At 40.8% G+C, this 16468-nt stretch overlaps 2 protein-coding genes across 2 annotated transcripts in view; one reads left to right on the forward strand and one right to left on the reverse strand.

Annotated features, from left to right (window-relative positions):
* Positions 1-13276, reverse strand: part of fndc1 (fibronectin type III domain containing 1) — a 40946-nt gene extending 27670 nt beyond the window's left edge. The window contains exons 1-3 of the mRNA XM_069657572.1: positions 13237-13276; positions 3376-3570; positions 1912-1980 (exon numbers count right to left, since the gene is read on the reverse strand). Of these exons, the coding sequence (XP_069513673.1) occupies positions 1912-1980; positions 3376-3570; positions 13237-13276 (304 nt within the window). The remainder of the gene's footprint in view (positions 1-1911; positions 1981-3375; positions 3571-13236) is intronic.
* Positions 13277-15899: 2623 nt separating this feature from the next.
* otofa (otoferlin a) overlaps positions 15900-16468 on the forward strand; it is a 95545-nt gene continuing 94976 nt past the window's right edge. Inside the window, exon 1 of the mRNA XM_069657743.1 lies at positions 15900-16232. Coding sequence (XP_069513844.1) covers positions 16151-16232 — 82 coding nt within the window. The 5' untranslated portion in view covers positions 15900-16150. The remainder of the gene's footprint in view (positions 16233-16468) is intronic.

Consider the following 16468-nt stretch of genomic DNA (forward strand, 5'->3'; position numbering starts at 1 on the left):
CTCTTATTAGGATGCGGATATAACCATTTTAGCCTAAAAGACAGAGTTAGCTGGCTGACTAATAAACACAAATTGCATGGAAAAACTCAAGGCAACATATACAACACTAACTGCTTAATGTCTTCACTCATTCTTTGTCCTTCATTAATTACCTTACCAGGCAATCAGCTAAGAGTATTTGATTTGTTAACTACGCAAATTATCAAACAGAAAACATAACTAGTAGCCTTAGCATTTGTTATTTGGCTGGAAGTTTCCTAGCAATGTAAGAGTTGCTAGAGTTTAAAAGGCCTTTGATGGATTATAAATGAATTGTCATAATTATCATACTGTAATTTAAATGAATTGTCTATTTAACAAAAATGGAGACGGAGATACATTTGCCTCAACAGTCAAAATAGTAATAATGCCAGTGCAGTTTTTTGCTGTCAGCTAGCTAGGACTTTGAATGCTAACTGTGATATTAGCTATATTAGCTTGTAGCTTTTTGTTTTTTTTATAAGTTGTATGCTAAAAAGTCTGACAAAAAACAGCTCTTCGAAATGATCACAAAGCTAGCATCGACTGGTAGCTAGCATGATAACTTTAGCTTCTGTAATGCTTATGTAAGATGGCATTTTACAGTTGGAAGCAAGTGTCCAAGCAAGGCTTCAAAACATGGGATGTTTTCTTTGCCTTTTCCTGTTCATTGGGCTTGGCTCTAACATTACTTTGCCAGCACACAGTGGTTCTTTGGCTCTATCTGCTGAGGTTAAACTCAACAAGTATGATTAAGTTTGTCTCCAGAGCAGCCCTGCCTCAATCAAATTCAGCTAAAACTCCACAGCAGCATGGTGGTTCAGTGGTTAGCACTGTCGCCGAACAGCAACAAGGTCCTGGGTTCATTTTCTGGTCCTGATCCTTTTAGTTTGGAATTTGATTGGTTTTCTCCATGTTCCCTGCCATGGCACTAAGACATGCCAAGTCAAGTGGTTTAGAGTCTAATATAGTCTCTGTGGAGCAGTATGAACACGGCTGTGTGCGTGTCTTTTTTTTGTTAGCCTTAGGCTAGACCGTGTTGTTATGAAACATGCTTGTATGTCCAAATGTCCATGACGCTGCACAGAAATAAAAAATGAAAATGTAATTTATCAAAGTCTAGCCTGAAACTTACGTAAGTATCGCAAGAGTGCTCGACTCCAAATAAAAAACATATGAGAAGTCAATCAAATTTTCTAAAGATCTTAAATAAGAAAGAGTTTTTGGTTCATTTATGGATTATGCTTTGTTTTCTATAATCATTCAGCCAAGAAATATCACAATATCATGAACACTTCCTATCAGAAAGTTAATAAGAAGGGTCAAAATCCAAAGGTAACACATTATTAATTAAAGATATAAGATATCAGATAATATACTATTGCTTGCCCAATAAATTATTTGACTGTGCTGTTATGAATTTAAACACAGTATCACTCACTGCATAGCTGGATGAGAAATCAGGTTATAAGCCAGCTGGTCTGCTACTAATTTCCTTTCATTTAAGTTTGTTGAAAGCAGTGACAGCAAGTATGTGATAAGAAATGTAATGTAAACCGTTAAAGGTTATAAAACACTATAATAGACGTTAAATTTGGATCACCTGCAAGAGAAACATACTTAGCTAAATAGATGGGAATGTATGAGTCAGAGACAAGTCAGTGTTTTCCCTTCTAATCCCATTGGGACTGAGCAACTGTCACCCGAGGTTATAGCATTGAAAATCATTGTTCCATTATATTTAGCATTCCCTTTTGTATCCATGATGACAGCAGACAATTTCAGTCAACCCGCTTCAAATGGATTTAAGCAGATAGTGTTACAGTGTGTCTATAAACAGAGACACACCACTCCCATGTGTCGTTGGTAATGATGCCTTGAGATCAGGTTTACCTGCTGATGAGTTGCGGACAGGTGCACCGCCCAGCACGGCAAAGCCATCCAGGTTTATCCATTCAGGATCTGAAAAAAGAAGATACTTGGTTTAATGATGTTGCCAATGGAATCTAGAAAGGAAAAAGTGAAACTGATTAAGCTATGTCAAAGTTAAGATGCTATTTTTTACTTTTTTGTGGAGCAGGTCAACTTTTAAATGTGTTTACGTCTTTCTTTTGTTTTTCTTTTGTCTGTAAGAAAAAGTAGACATCCCCCCTTATTCCTTTACTTTCCATTTTGTGCGTCATCTCTCTGTCTTGTTGTTCTACCATCGGCTGGTCAGGCTTATTAACGATGCGAGGGCTAACAGTGTTCCATTTTTTTATGATGACTGATGCTGCTTTCATGCAGCTGGGGGAACAACACATTCTCTGCAAGGAATTTCTTGAGAGGACAACACTTAGACTCGGCTCGGCTGCAAAAGAGTTATGGCAAACTGCACCGGAGCTGGCGAGACCGCAAGCACACCAGAACGCACATGCATAAACGAAGAAAATATCAAACAACCATGTTTGAACACACTGACACACCATACAAGACAATGTATGACCTCAACGCTTGGCACCGCCCTATCCCCCACCACAGTCACCACAAAACACACATGTTGCACACACACGCACACACAACAAGTGACCACAACACAGGGGATTGGTTTATAGAGGCCGGGGCTGGGTTTGGATGTGGAAAAGAAGGGTTGGCTGCAGACTTTGAGCTGCTGATGAAGTATGGCTCTAGGAAGCCAAGGACAGAGGAAAATGGAATAATGACAAAAGCAGGCTAGACTGTGTCAACACTGCAAACTCTATGTGTATAGAAACATACAGCCAGGTCTTAAGTTTTACAAGGCGGGATTAGGAATAACTGATGAAGCTGTAAAAGCCTAAAAATACTGTCTTCTTCTAAAGCCTAAAATAACCACTGTCTGCTGAGCCGGGATGAAGATCGCCGGCTATGCACACCAACACCCCTATACTCTCTCTTTCTTCTGGCACTCTTTTATTACGGCTTCTCCAATGATGAACTAACGGACTGCTAAAAAACAATTATACACGCACCTCACCTCTTGGCGTCTCTGCCTTGTACACAGCTTTGCACATCCCCTCCTCATTCTTGGCGCTTGCCTTGAGAAAGTGCAGAACTCCAAGATCTGAAAGCTCACTCCGTACTTTCAGCCAAATCTCTTTTTCTTACTCTCCATTGGTCCATTTATCTTCCTCCGAATTACTTATTTGTCTAGCAATGCTACCAGCACTCCCCAGCCCCCTCAGACAAACTCATTAGCTCCTTGTTGATTCATTTACGTCACTTAATCTCAAACATCATCACAGACACTCAACCATCTGGTCTTTACTTTTCACAGCATTTTACAATCATATAGCTCTCACCTCCTCCTTTTAACTCTCTCTGTTCTTTCTGACTTACCTACGTCCTCTATTAGATGGGAGCGACTGTCCCTTCCCTCTTTAGTGAAGCGGTTAGACCGCGTGGGTTTGCTGGAGCTGATCACGAAGCGATCCACAGGTCTTCCATCCAGATGGATTGAAGGCTCCCAGCTGTCCTTCAGGCCCTTGTCCACAGACGTCTGTTTCCCATTGTGTGGTCGCAGGGGCTTCTCAGCTGCAAAACAAATTAAATCAGAAAAACAATGTCTGTATAAAGTCATATTTGTCTTTATCTTTTATCTGAAAGGCATGTTACCACTAAACACTGCTGCAGTTTGTAATCCCACTGTTGAAGCTCTGTAAGCTTCTAGTAAAACTCTTCTACATTGACATCAGAAAATTTCTTCAGTATTTATTATACTTGGCATTTAGACTAACCTTATTTCTGCTGAAGCGTACTCTAACGCAAAGTGCAGCCCTGAGAAATACAAACTAGTTTGATGGTTCAATAAATAAAAGAGGATTTGCTTGGATGCTAACCACTCAGGGCAATAAGCAGTCTTGAGCCTCCCACTTGGCTAGATTTACTCAAAACAAAACAAGAAAACAGTAACCACACTGTTTGGGATAGCAACTCCCTCTATGCTCTTCTTTTGGTTCGCCTGCTAGATTAATGCAACGTAATGGTGACAGCATAATAATCCAACAGGCCAACATCACGCCCAGCTAATAAAGTGAAGCATGGAGCATGACTTAAACACGACATAAAACTGTGAAATCATCTTGTATGCAAGAAGAAACTTGTGAGCGGGCCCCAGAGTAGATTACATAAATGGGAACTAATAAACAAGTGCCTGAGATATTAAAAAATTGCTGAATTGATCATCGTGCACACAATAATTACCTCATGCCTGACAGCTTGCGCTGATGCTGGGACCTTAGCTGATTCGACATGAGTAAGGGGATATTTGTAAAAATTACTTGTTTACAACCATGACCTTATAAACTATTCATAAAAGCCCATGATCGTGTATGTGCGTGTAATTGTTTTGATCTCTCCAAAGTCAATCCATTTGGTTTTTGGTCAAGGGCACCAGGGAAATATTAACTTCAAAGTGAGCCTTCATCCCTGCAGCTCTCAACACAAGCCAAGTTATGCTGCTCTTCTTAAACTGGAGTCCAGCTTCTGACCACCTGATGAATGTAAATCCAATGTCTTTCAAAGATACAATCGCAAAGATTTTCATGTAAATAAATGTCTGTTAAGTCACGATCTATCGCCGAATGAGGTAACACAATGGTGATTGAGCCTATGGCCCACTGATGAAAGCCTTTGCATTTGCGGAATTATAGACTGGGTGTCTGTGGCGACATTCGTGGACAAAATCACAAGCGGCGCCCAGTTAGTGACACATTTTCCATCACCCAGCAGTGGTTGGTCTGCCAGAGAGGGTAGGCGGAGCTCAGCAGCTGCTTTTCCGGTCTCTGTAAGTGTTGCGAGTAAATCTACTATGGCTGAACAAACAAGGTAGATCGATGACTGCAGATACAACTTCAAAAATAAGTGAACATCCAAAGAAAAAGAAACAAATTTGACGCTCAGATGAAGGCAAACAGTCTGAAAAGGAAAGCGACCATCACGAGGAGAATCAAGAGTTACAACCGTTCCAAAGGGAGCCAACCGTGGACGTCTGGTTATCTAGGAAGTGTACTCCCGCAATTGCCGTTTATCTCCATAAGGTGCCGCCAAATAAAAGGAAACTGAGATCTTTGGGATTATCACTTTATGCTCCGTTTCTGGTCTCCTCCATCTCCTGAGGGAAGTAGTTCATTGATGCGCCTGTGTGTTTTTGTGCAGGGCAGATAGCATACAGTGGGGTCTATCGGTGCCTTTTTTCCCCTAAAAAAAAACACTGATGAGAGCAAATCAAAGAAGTTGTGAGATGTAGAACCAAAACAATAAACTGAAAGATGCTAAAACGCCTAAAAGAGCTAAGAGGATCTGCAGAGATGTGCTATAGTTCATTTAAACCATTGCAAACAGAAAAAAAAAGTATTATAGCAGCTTTACATTTTTAAGATCCAAAAATCCAAAAATCCCCAAAGGTTTACAGCAGCAGTTACAGTTCAGCCTCGTCACAAAATCACTTCATTACTTTGAATTCTTGTTGTCTGCAGGACAGGTGTGAGCCCAGCTGGATCTGGACTCTCACTTTTAGCATTAAGAAATAATTGCCACTCAGGCATTGTCTGCTACAGTTTACAGATGGTCACGTCTCTCAGGAGGCCTGCATTGCTGTGTCTGCTTAACTAAGAGTTCTATCATCTGTTAAAACAGTGTCCCATTGCTGTTCCTGCAGACTCCAGATAGCACTTAGGACCACATTATGTCTCGGTGCATGGACCGTGAGTGCTTCCTCGAAAACTAAAACTAAAACACAATCTCTCATTATATCCTCATTAATATAAGGTTACAGTGGAGTCAGATTTATCAGCTGTTCATGGCAGACTCCACTGACACAAGTCTGGACACACTTCAATCACTTCTACGCTGTTTTCAATAAGGACATGTATTACGTAGGAAGGGATCTGTTCCTTTGTCCAGACATCAAACTGGGATTTGGCCCCCTTTGGAAATTTATGATCCAAGGGCAAACCAGATATTTCTGATTAAATCAAGACTCCCTCTAAGAGCACAGCAGACGCATGATTTCCATCCAAGAATAAACAGTTTGGGACGCAACTGAGTGATTGTAACATCATAATCTTATGGAGGGGGACTTATTTTCAGGGCGTTGCCATGCGAAACCTGAGCAATTATACAACGTCATCCATGCCTTGTTTGTGAATGTGAAATGGAAAGACAGGCAGACACAGTGATTGAGTTAGATAGTGGAAACTATTAAGTATTCGAAGAATGAAGTTATGGCCTGAGGGTCATTGTGTCAATATCTTTTTTTGACACAAAACTTTGTGTGTATATTTGTAAGAGCCTGTGTTAGGTGGATACAGACACACACGTGTATGTGCACGTGTAATAAAAAGGACTGCTGTAAAACTGTTCTAGAAATATTTGAGCTCATGCACCTGTAATGTGCTCCACTTTTACAAGAGCACCTTCTCACCTGGCCACAAATATCACAGACGCTGACCCGCCTCTCACCCCTAATGAGCATTAACCCCTTCATTCTTTCCCCTCCTCTTCCACAAAATCACATCAATTACCAGGATTAAATGTGTGCTTGTAATGGACACTGACAATATCTGTAGTCATTTGCTATATTGGCAACAACATAGCAAGCACACACCAACTGAGGCATTAGCTGTAGGTGCACAAAGGAAGGTGACCTTGAACATTCACTTTCTTATCGATTTTATTTCCGGAATCATTGCAGAGCACAGCAGGCATTCCTCCAAGATTTCAGTGCAGCGTTTCCTTTCCGAGTCTAATCTACGTTTGCTGAGAGATTTTTAAGGGGTATTTACTAATTAATTGCTTTGAAAAGTAGTCAGGTATTTCTGGCTTAGCACTGAATTGGCGAACATCCTATTTTTCTAATAAGACTTTCGAAAAGCAGACATCACATGTGGTGTACCTCAGGGCTCAATTCTTGGCCCACTCCTATTCTCCCTCCACTTGGTCACATAACCCATAAGTTTAATGTTTTTTGTTTTTTTTATATCTTTCCTGACTACAGCCAGTTATATCTACCATTAAGACATATTGATCCCAGTAACCTTAATTCTCTAAGTCACTGTCTCAAGGCAAACAAATGTTGGCTTTTTTTGGGCAGCTAAACGCGAGGAATCAAATTTTACATAATCTGTTTGACTTTTTATTTCATGTTGTACCAGTGGGAAGAAATGTAGGAGTTATTTTTGACAGTTTTCTGACCTTATATGACCAGGTTCAGAGAGTTGTGGAGTCCCGCTTATGGTATAATTGGCTGTTGGATTAAGCAAAAACAAACTTCAGTATCATAGGCCAGATTTAGCTGTACTGTCAGTTTTGTGAGTTGAATCAAATTCACCCACCCATGAAACTGATTTCAAGGGCTGGTTCTCCTGAATTAGCAACTGAATAAATACATAATTATCACCTACCACTGATCAGTCATGCAGACATTTCTGGTTTCATTTCCCCATATATCAACCTCTGAGATTTCTACGGCCATCCAAATAAAATCGAATTGAAACGAACTTAATTTGTTATGGTCACAGTGCTGAAAACGTTTCACAGCAAAGTGTCTAAAAAAAGATGTAAATAGGAACAATTCACAGACCTCACTGTTTACAGTTTTCATGGAATACTTTCTACCAAAGTAACCGTCAGATAAAAACTACTGACAGCATGTCCTGTAGATTATGATTCTGCAAAGAGGTGTTTTTTATGTTTCCAATCCCACAAACAAAATTCCATTCACTGTAATTGTTTCAAGATGGAGGCAAAATAAGTATTTTAATGACTGAGTTAACTTATCCTTAATTGTTTCTTTTTTGCTTTCCTGTCAAGCTATTTTGTTATTGTCTTATTTTTATGTTCAGACTTAAAAATATGCAGCATGAAAACATTTAGCTAAAAATTGAGCTGCCTTTATACATAGATTTGTCTAGGTGGGTGGTTTGTGTTGAATCTTGCCAGGGGCTACAAAATTCTTGGTTGCACCTCTGTCAGTCCCGCCTCTGACCTCCAGTAAACTCTGCAGTGATCAACTTTGTCATAAAGCTGACACAACAGACGTGACCATTGACCATAGACGGCTGTTGCCCTCTGACTCCAGTCAGTCACACTGGCACATCAATCACTAGACTGTCGGAGTAGATGCTGTCATGTTATTGATAGAGATTAAGCCTCATTTAACTTGGTACAGTGACTAAGAATGCATTTTTATTATAAGTGACACCCAGGCTGGGTAATTGTTTAGCTTGGGAGGGTCACATGCATAAATACATGACAAGGCATTTAAACAGAAGCTGGTCAGTACAATTATTGTCTAAAAACATATTTTGCATTTCAGTGCTGGAGGGCACAAGTTCACTTCTTGAACCAATAGACTTCCTAAATATCCTTTTGCTGATGAAGACTGACACCTTAAACTCTTAGTTTATGCTATATCTTCCTGCAACCCTCCTAGTATGCTGACATCTCCTGTGCTGTGACAGGTGTTCACGGCCCAGGTGGTTCTTGTTTAAGCAACTGGAACGGCGCCTAGAGATGACATCATGACACGAAACATGCCATTGCTGTCAGGTTTGACAGGAAGCCAAGTTGCAGGTGTGCGGGGGAGCTGGGTCAAGCTGTGTCTGGCGATCAAACATTGTGGAAAATATTAGAATTGTTATCTTTATGGATCCTCTGCTTCTCTGGGACGGTCATATTTTCCCAATGCAAAAAAGTTAAAGTAATGAAATTCCTGATTCTGAATGTTTAGAGGGAGATCCGTCATGGGGTGCTCCTGCAGAATTCCAGCAAGAAAAAGTGGAGCAGAGAAATTAAATTCCACTGGCCTGCAAGGACATGATTCCCTCTTTCCCCTCACTCTCCATCACAATTACTCTCTCCACTCAACACTTTCCAGGAGGTGACGGACTGTGGCTGCATGGAAGAAGCTGACATTATTTATTATCCAAATACACCATGTTTTCGTTCTCTCTATTTGCACTGCTCCCACCTCGTGTCCAAATATTCCCACTGGCCCAATGTCATCCTCTGTTCAGACACATTTTAGACTGACAAGCTGATGACATGTGAGTGGAGAAAGTTAATGAGTAACACTCTCCTCTCTCTTAACAACTTCTGTCAGGATGCCCGAGAGGAAGGCATTTAACTCCAAACTGCTCCACGCAGCTGCTCAGTGGAGCAGCAGCAGTGAACTGTGGTTGTATTAAGTATCCCCCAGGTGTGAATGCATATAGGTGAGTGAATGTTAAGCAGGGTGTTTTCAGAAAAAGTGACACGACTGCTCTAAAAATACTTCCTAAAAGATGGAAAAGAAAACGAGCGAGAGGAAAAGACCACAACAAAAAGCAGCTGCCTACATTCAGAGAAAGCATGACCTCATGCATTAAGTGCTTGCAGTTGAGAAGGAGGCATATAGACACTTACAGATCAAGTGACAATATAAGTGGACTGAGTAATATGGAGAAAGGGAGTTTGGTTATACAGCCCTCCAAACCTCCTCAGGCTTTATGGCACTTTTAATATTCTGGATATTCTTACTGTCCGGAGGATATGGGCTTCTTTCTTGGAAAACTGATTTTAAAGAAACTTTAAAAAACGTGTTCTGTTACACAGTCTCCAAGCTCGCTGTCAAAAATGTCCATTTGGTATAAAGATTAGTTTCACTTCAGAGGCGTATTTCATCCACCCGTGTCTAACAGCTGATGATTGATAAGACTTTCAAAGCTTCCAGCAAAGCAACTCTGCCCAAAGAAAGTACCACAGAAAGAGAACTTAAACCGCCAACACCACTTCTATTCTCCCTCGAAACTGAGTTTCAGGTCAGGTCATTTATCATCACCATCAGCCAGATTAGTCACCAATATGGTATGATGAGCCCTTCAAAAGAAAAGCCCCACACTGTTTTCTTAAGCATCTCATGCCTGATATTTGTCATCATCTTCTAATTGCTGATCACAGCCCCTGCAGGTTTCCTTTACTCTATGATGTAAGGACTTGTTCCACGACTGCTGCTCAGCGGCCATGGCATCATATTTTCCCCCCATAAATTAACATCAGTAAAAATACTGTAACAAGTCTGCATGTTAAGAAATTGGGCAATTAAACTCTTTCACAGCTGCAAATGATGAAATCAAAAGAGACGCTCTGAATTACATAATATAATGCATCATACATAGCGAGAACTAATCTATGTGGTTTGCATGAAAAATGAAAAATGCAGCAACTGGGGATTTGCTAATGTGAAGGTACACGCGCAAAGACGTGGATATGCACGCGTATATACTCAATCACGTGCTGTTTTTTTTCCTTTCAAACTCGCAATGTTAAGTCTCCAAGTTAAAATTCATATAGCCTAAAACCTAGAACTCATAAAAACTTCAATGCACTAAAAAAGCACCATGAATGGTCAAACTGCAACTGTCTTATTAGTCCAACCAGAAGAAGGTAAAGTAAAAGTGAGCAACCAGACTAAACAACACGTAAATGCAAACCGTGCACCTGTTACGGGAAAAAGTAAACAAATCTTTTACCTGTCCACCCGCATCCCGGTGCGCAAAACGTCACGAATAGCGCCAAGAGCGTCCTGCTTGCGGCTAAAGCCATAGTGAGTGTGGCGCGCTGACTGCTGCGGAGCGACGCAGCAGCTGGATGCAGACAGAGGGCAGGGACGCACCAGCCCTCCCCCTCTCCTCCTCCCCTCTCTGCCGATAAGAACTGTCCCACGTGAACTTGCGGCTTCTCTGTGTCAGCAAAAACACTTCAAAAGCGATAATAAAAAGGCTACCACGTCACCATGAACTTGAACAATACAGTTTTTAGTATTTAAAAGACGTCATTAGAGACAGTTAAAAATTGACTTAAAAAACATTCAAACTGCCAGAGTGCTAATATCGTATCGACGAGCAACATGCTTCGTTACCCGTCACGCCTTGTACTACACTAGAGTATGTAGTTTGTTTATGTTCCAAACATACAAATGTTCCTTATTATTTTTTATGTATAATGTCTGTGTTTGTGTGTGTTCAGAGTATGTTGTTTTATGTAGGTAGTTGTCATTTTATGTGGGTCTATGTTTGACCATTACTGAGGTAGCTGCATTTCTTCAATAAAATTTTATTTATTTTGATGTTGACGTCCTGAAGGTTATCCCAAAACAATGTGAACGTCGTCGTGTTAAGGTTGAATGCACACACATTTCTTGAGTGACTTCAGTATCTAAACTGCATTACTTGAATAATACTTCCAGACGATTGACAAACTGTTATTCATTCTTCAATAATTTGCTTATTCTATGCTTAATGTGCTGCTTGCATGTTGGAAATAAACATTTAAACATAGTGAAAAAATGTCTCCCTCTTCAGGGAGCTGCTCTGACTTAATCCAAAACGGTTTGTCTCGTAGCAGGTGGAAGAAGAAAATAAAAAGACTGCAGGGTGCAACGAGCTGATATGTGCCTTAATAATTCAGATCGGAGGTTTTTTGAACATGCTCTCCATGAGTGCTGTTTAAACTGCTAACCACAAACCACACCTATTGTTTCTCATTTTATAGCCATCTCGGAGTGTATGATTTTTTTTTGTCTAATCTTTTAGGACCACAAGGATTATTTCTGTCATGGTATGTCTTAAAACCTTAAGCAGCTCTGCTCCACCTGTCTCATCCTTTTGCAGCCCTGATCCAGAGACAGACTAAACATTTCCATGACACCATGACTTCATCAGGTGTGAGAGACTGTGGGCCAAGGCTCAAACAAATGATGTAATTTGTGGACACAATTACATTTATTTTCCAAAGAGGTAATTTAACCACTAGATGGAGCAACAATCCAAGTTTTTTATCTACAGAGTAACCTACAGGTGTGCAAGAAGCACTAATGGTTTCCAGCAGCAGCAGATGAGTTAAAGCTGCATCCATAATTCCCAGTGTGTAGGTAATTAGTGTAGTTAAGACTAACAGTATTCACCTTGTAGGGTCAATTCTTATACCTTGTTTTTGTATAATTTGGTGCTCCAGAAAAAAACCACACATCATATAGATTCACTGCATACTGTCAAAATTTTAATTTAATATACTCTAAGAAGAACGGTTTCTTCCTCTTAATCGTAGATACTTTCCAACTGATACCCATTAAAGTGTGAGTATTTTCTGCCTCACTGGACACCATTACAGCACGTCAAGCATGTGAGAACTTTCCCCGAGACTCTCTGGGATTAGCAGTAACACCTCTTGACCTTTTTCATTATAACAGCAAATGTTTCACTCGACCAGCAGCAGCAATGTGACAGACAGGCCATTACTGAAGTGAACCTGTCCTCCTTTCAGAGTGTCTTCAGAGCTCAGAGGTTAATATTCCTATTAATAAGCAAAGAATTAAATCTTTAACTGAGATCTGAATGAGAGGGAGAATGGGCTTTTCATTATTAATGATCTATCTACCGATCAATCTGCAACATCAAGTTACAGAACACAGGTTGTTGAGGCTGTTTGTGGTTTGACTTCAGACCAACATCGCCCTCTGTTGGTCAGAGCCTTTATCTGTGCCGGGAAACAAAACACTTCAATCATCATTTGTTCATGAATGAATCCATGAGTCACTGTAAAACCAGAGTCTGAAGAGACCAAATGAGAAATTAGGGATTATTATATTCTGGGCATACATAACTGCGTAAGGAAAAAGAACACTTTTTAAAATATTTGTTAGTAAAAAATGAGCTGGAGCTGCGATAAAATCAATACATGAGTCAATGCTCATCTTCATGTCCCACGGGGCTAATCAAGTAATCACATTCTCCTTTTTGTCTTGGTCTCTGCCAATAAAACCATAACATTCTTACACACATCCTGGAGCCGAGTGAGACTCTCTCTCTTTTCCTCTATTTCTTTCATAAACAAAGAAAAACACACAAGCACAAAAAGACACACTTGTGCATATGCAACAGTTCGCAATATGATGCATGAATCAGCACAAAACTTAATCAATTTTTCCCAAAAAAAGATCTTATCAAAATACACATTTGTCTCTTTCAGTCGTTCCCTTCCAACCGGAAAAAAATGTGCACAGACCCAACTTCACACACACGCACACACACACACACACACACACACACAGAAGAGAAAGGGGCGGTCGGATTGCTCCTTTAGCTGTCTCAGTACACCAGGTACAAGGTGTCCTGTCTTGTTACACTCAAGCCGGAGTTTATTTCTGCTTTATATTCTCACCTGACTGAGTTGACAGGATGCTTGTGATGAAATGGACCATCTCTCCTGATGTACTGTATCAACTCAGACTGCAAGTCATTATGAGTCTATATGAATGGAGTTAAAGCAATATGAGTGCTGTGTTCCTGTTCTATCAGCAGTCTTACGTTATCCCTTTTGTCATCTGTGTACCTAATATGTTACGTAAGGCTCTTAGGCGAAGGAGACGTCAGCATCTAACCATGTTTGTACCTTTTCTAAAATATTAATCAGAGATGGTTTATAACAGAACCAGCTATTTTATTCTAACACAAAGTCTTTTTTCAGATTTTTCTGGGAGAGTTGAGGGAAGGAAAAAAACTTTTAATTAACTGCCTTCGAGAGAAACTAAAAATAGGCCGGTTCAGTAAACAGAAGCACCAAGCTTAAAGGGGAAATAAGAGGTCCTAGATCATTTGTACACGTTTGTACACCTACAAAAATCCAATACAATCTAATTCAAATATTCTGCAATAAATCCTACTTTCATGAAGGTAATCATTTTCTCTTTTAGGCAAAACTGTTTTAAAGAGGTAATGTTTTTTTCATCCTGTAACAATTGGAACCTATTCGAGCGAAACTACAGTGGCACATTGGCTGAATATACGTCACAATATGTCAAAGTGTCAGACTGCACAACACTGTCTCACTGTGTAACTGTATTTTTGTGTGAGGCCATTTCCAGCAGATGTTTTGAGTCCTTTCTGACAGCCTGTTCCATATCTTGGCAGGACCAATAAGCCGTGCTGAAAGCCCAATCCCCGCGCCTGTCGGGGGGTTGAGGAGCAGAAGCATTACAGTGCTGTCAGAGAGAATCCTGCTATGAGTGCAACTGTGGTATTCTTGGTAAGGAAATAATTACTTGTTATGTGCTTTGAGGTATTTTTCAGTTTAACATTATTTCTTCAATTACAAATCCTTTAACATACAGGAGGCCAGGGGTTTTGGATTTAATGTTGAGGATGCCAAATGTCTGTTAAGTCACTATCTATCGCCGAATGAGGTAACACAATGGTGATTGAGCCTATGGCCCACTGAGGAAAGCCTTTGCATTTGCAGTATAGCCAGTTAGCGACGTGTTTTCCATCAGCCAGCAGTGGTTGGTCTGCCAGAGAGGGTAGGCGGAGCTAAGCGGCTGCTTTTCTGGTTTCTGCAAGTGTTGCGAGTAAACAGTAATCTACTATGGCTGAACAAACAAAGAAAAGATCGATGACTACAGATACAACCTCATAAATAAGTGAAAATCCAAAGAAAAAGAAACAATTTCGACGCTCAGATGAAGGCAAACAGTCTAAAAAGGAAAGTGACCGTCAGAGTCAAAACCGTGACAGAGGGAGCCAACCGTGGACGTCACACATGCAACACTGTCTGATGTCCAAGAGGTGTGCCCCTGCAAGTACCTACCGCCATAGGTGCCGCCAAAGAGAAGGAAACTCAGCTCTTCAAACCAAATTAAACATTTCCATGCAATTGAGCTCTGGGGGTGTTTATCTTCATCCATTTTGTCATTGTAGCAACATCTGGTGAACAAGTGGATTATCTTTCACTCTCCTTCTGGAGAAAACCCTTCAGACCCCGACAGGTACCTGGACTCTGTTTTGAAAGCTCTTGGCACAGCTGCCTCCCTGCTGGTCTCTCTTTGTAACAGATACATGGATTACAGTGCATCAGTCAGCAGGTGAATTGTGGTTACTGTTGTTTGTTACCAGAGCAGAAAGAGGGACCACTGCCCCAGTACCAGACGGGACCCACTGGTAAACCTCATCTGACCCCTAAACTTAGTGATCCTATCTCCAGAGTAAGGCTTACTAAAATAGAGAAAATCACAATTTCCTAGAGCCAAAAGTGAAGTCTTTAAATTGCTTTTCTTGTCCAACCAACTGTCCAAAAGCATAAAGACTCTTCTTTACTGTCATTAATGAGAAAGGAAAGAAACAAATCCTTACATTTAACAAAGTGGATCCATCAATTATATAAGACTTTTGCTGATAAAAAATAGTTGGGCAATTTATTTTCTTTCTGTCGACAAAGCGGTTAACCTACTGATCATTGCAGCTCTGCCCCATAGTAAGGGGTAAAAGGGGTTGCCTGGCAACAGATTTTTTTCTCAGCATCTATCCCAATGATTAACATCTAATCCAACAATACAGTTAGTTTCAGCTTAAGGTCGCGCATGTCTCCGATTAATTAAGGGAGATACACTGTATCTTGGGGTATGAGCACTAAAAAGATATTACAGTTTAAACAGTGTATTTTGGAGGCTTATCTATATGCCAAATATGCCTCAATTTTAAGTTAATTAAAGAACACAAAGATGTTGTAAATCCTCTGTAAAATAGCTGACTATATTTACCAGGAAGTCTGCAGTAAGGATAAAGACAACTAATCTTTGAAAGCATACAGTAAGCTTATGGACAAAGATTTCTACTCACTGAAAAAAGGGAGAGTGCATTACCCTCAAATTGCAGGGCTGCACTGATGTCTCACAATTAGAGCATCCACCATCCCCACAAACACACAAACACACACACACACACACACACACACACACACACCAGCCCCCTCGCCCACCCCCGCCCCTTCCTGCACGACGAGCAGAGTAAAACCAAGTGCCAGCCCTGAGATGCGCGACAGACCGAGCAGCCACGGCGCACGGAGCGAGAGAACATGTCCACTGGAGCTTATAATTAATCCGCTATTTTTGTTCTCGTGAGATTAAAAAAACCCTCCAAAACTGTTCTACATGCTGCCTTTGTGGAAAACGATTTTTGTGTCCAGACGCAAGGAGAGGCTCACCTAAAGAAAGAAAAAAAAACACCAAACACAGATTGCACCAAAACCGGTTCAAGTTTTATCTGTGTGGAGTAGAAATACTCCCCCTCAGCTGCGTGGACTCATGATGGCTCTAATGGTTCACCTGAAGACGGTCGCTCACCTCCGGGGGAGAGGTGACAGGATCGCCAAAGTTACGTTCAGAGGTAGGACATCTTAAACTGTGTGACGACGTGTCTGAAATCGAGGCTGCATGTTTTGAAACCGAATCCTCCTGTGCGGTGTGCCCTGATTTGATGTGAGAGATAATGAGCGGTCCTGGTTGCGTAAAAAGTTGGGGAAACCCCTCGTGGATCAGTGGTCACCGGACACGCGCTGCGCTATGATGCGTTCAATGCACCTTTTTTATTCAAGGGAGTATATTGGAATTATATTCGTCAAA

This window comes from Semicossyphus pulcher, unplaced genomic scaffold, assembly GCF_022749685.1.
Source record: "Semicossyphus pulcher isolate SPU_LCO1_2020_fin unplaced genomic scaffold, fSemPul1.0.p SCAF_11, whole genome shotgun sequence".
NCBI classification, from domain to species: domain Eukaryota; kingdom Metazoa; phylum Chordata; class Actinopteri; order Labriformes; family Labridae; genus Semicossyphus; species Semicossyphus pulcher.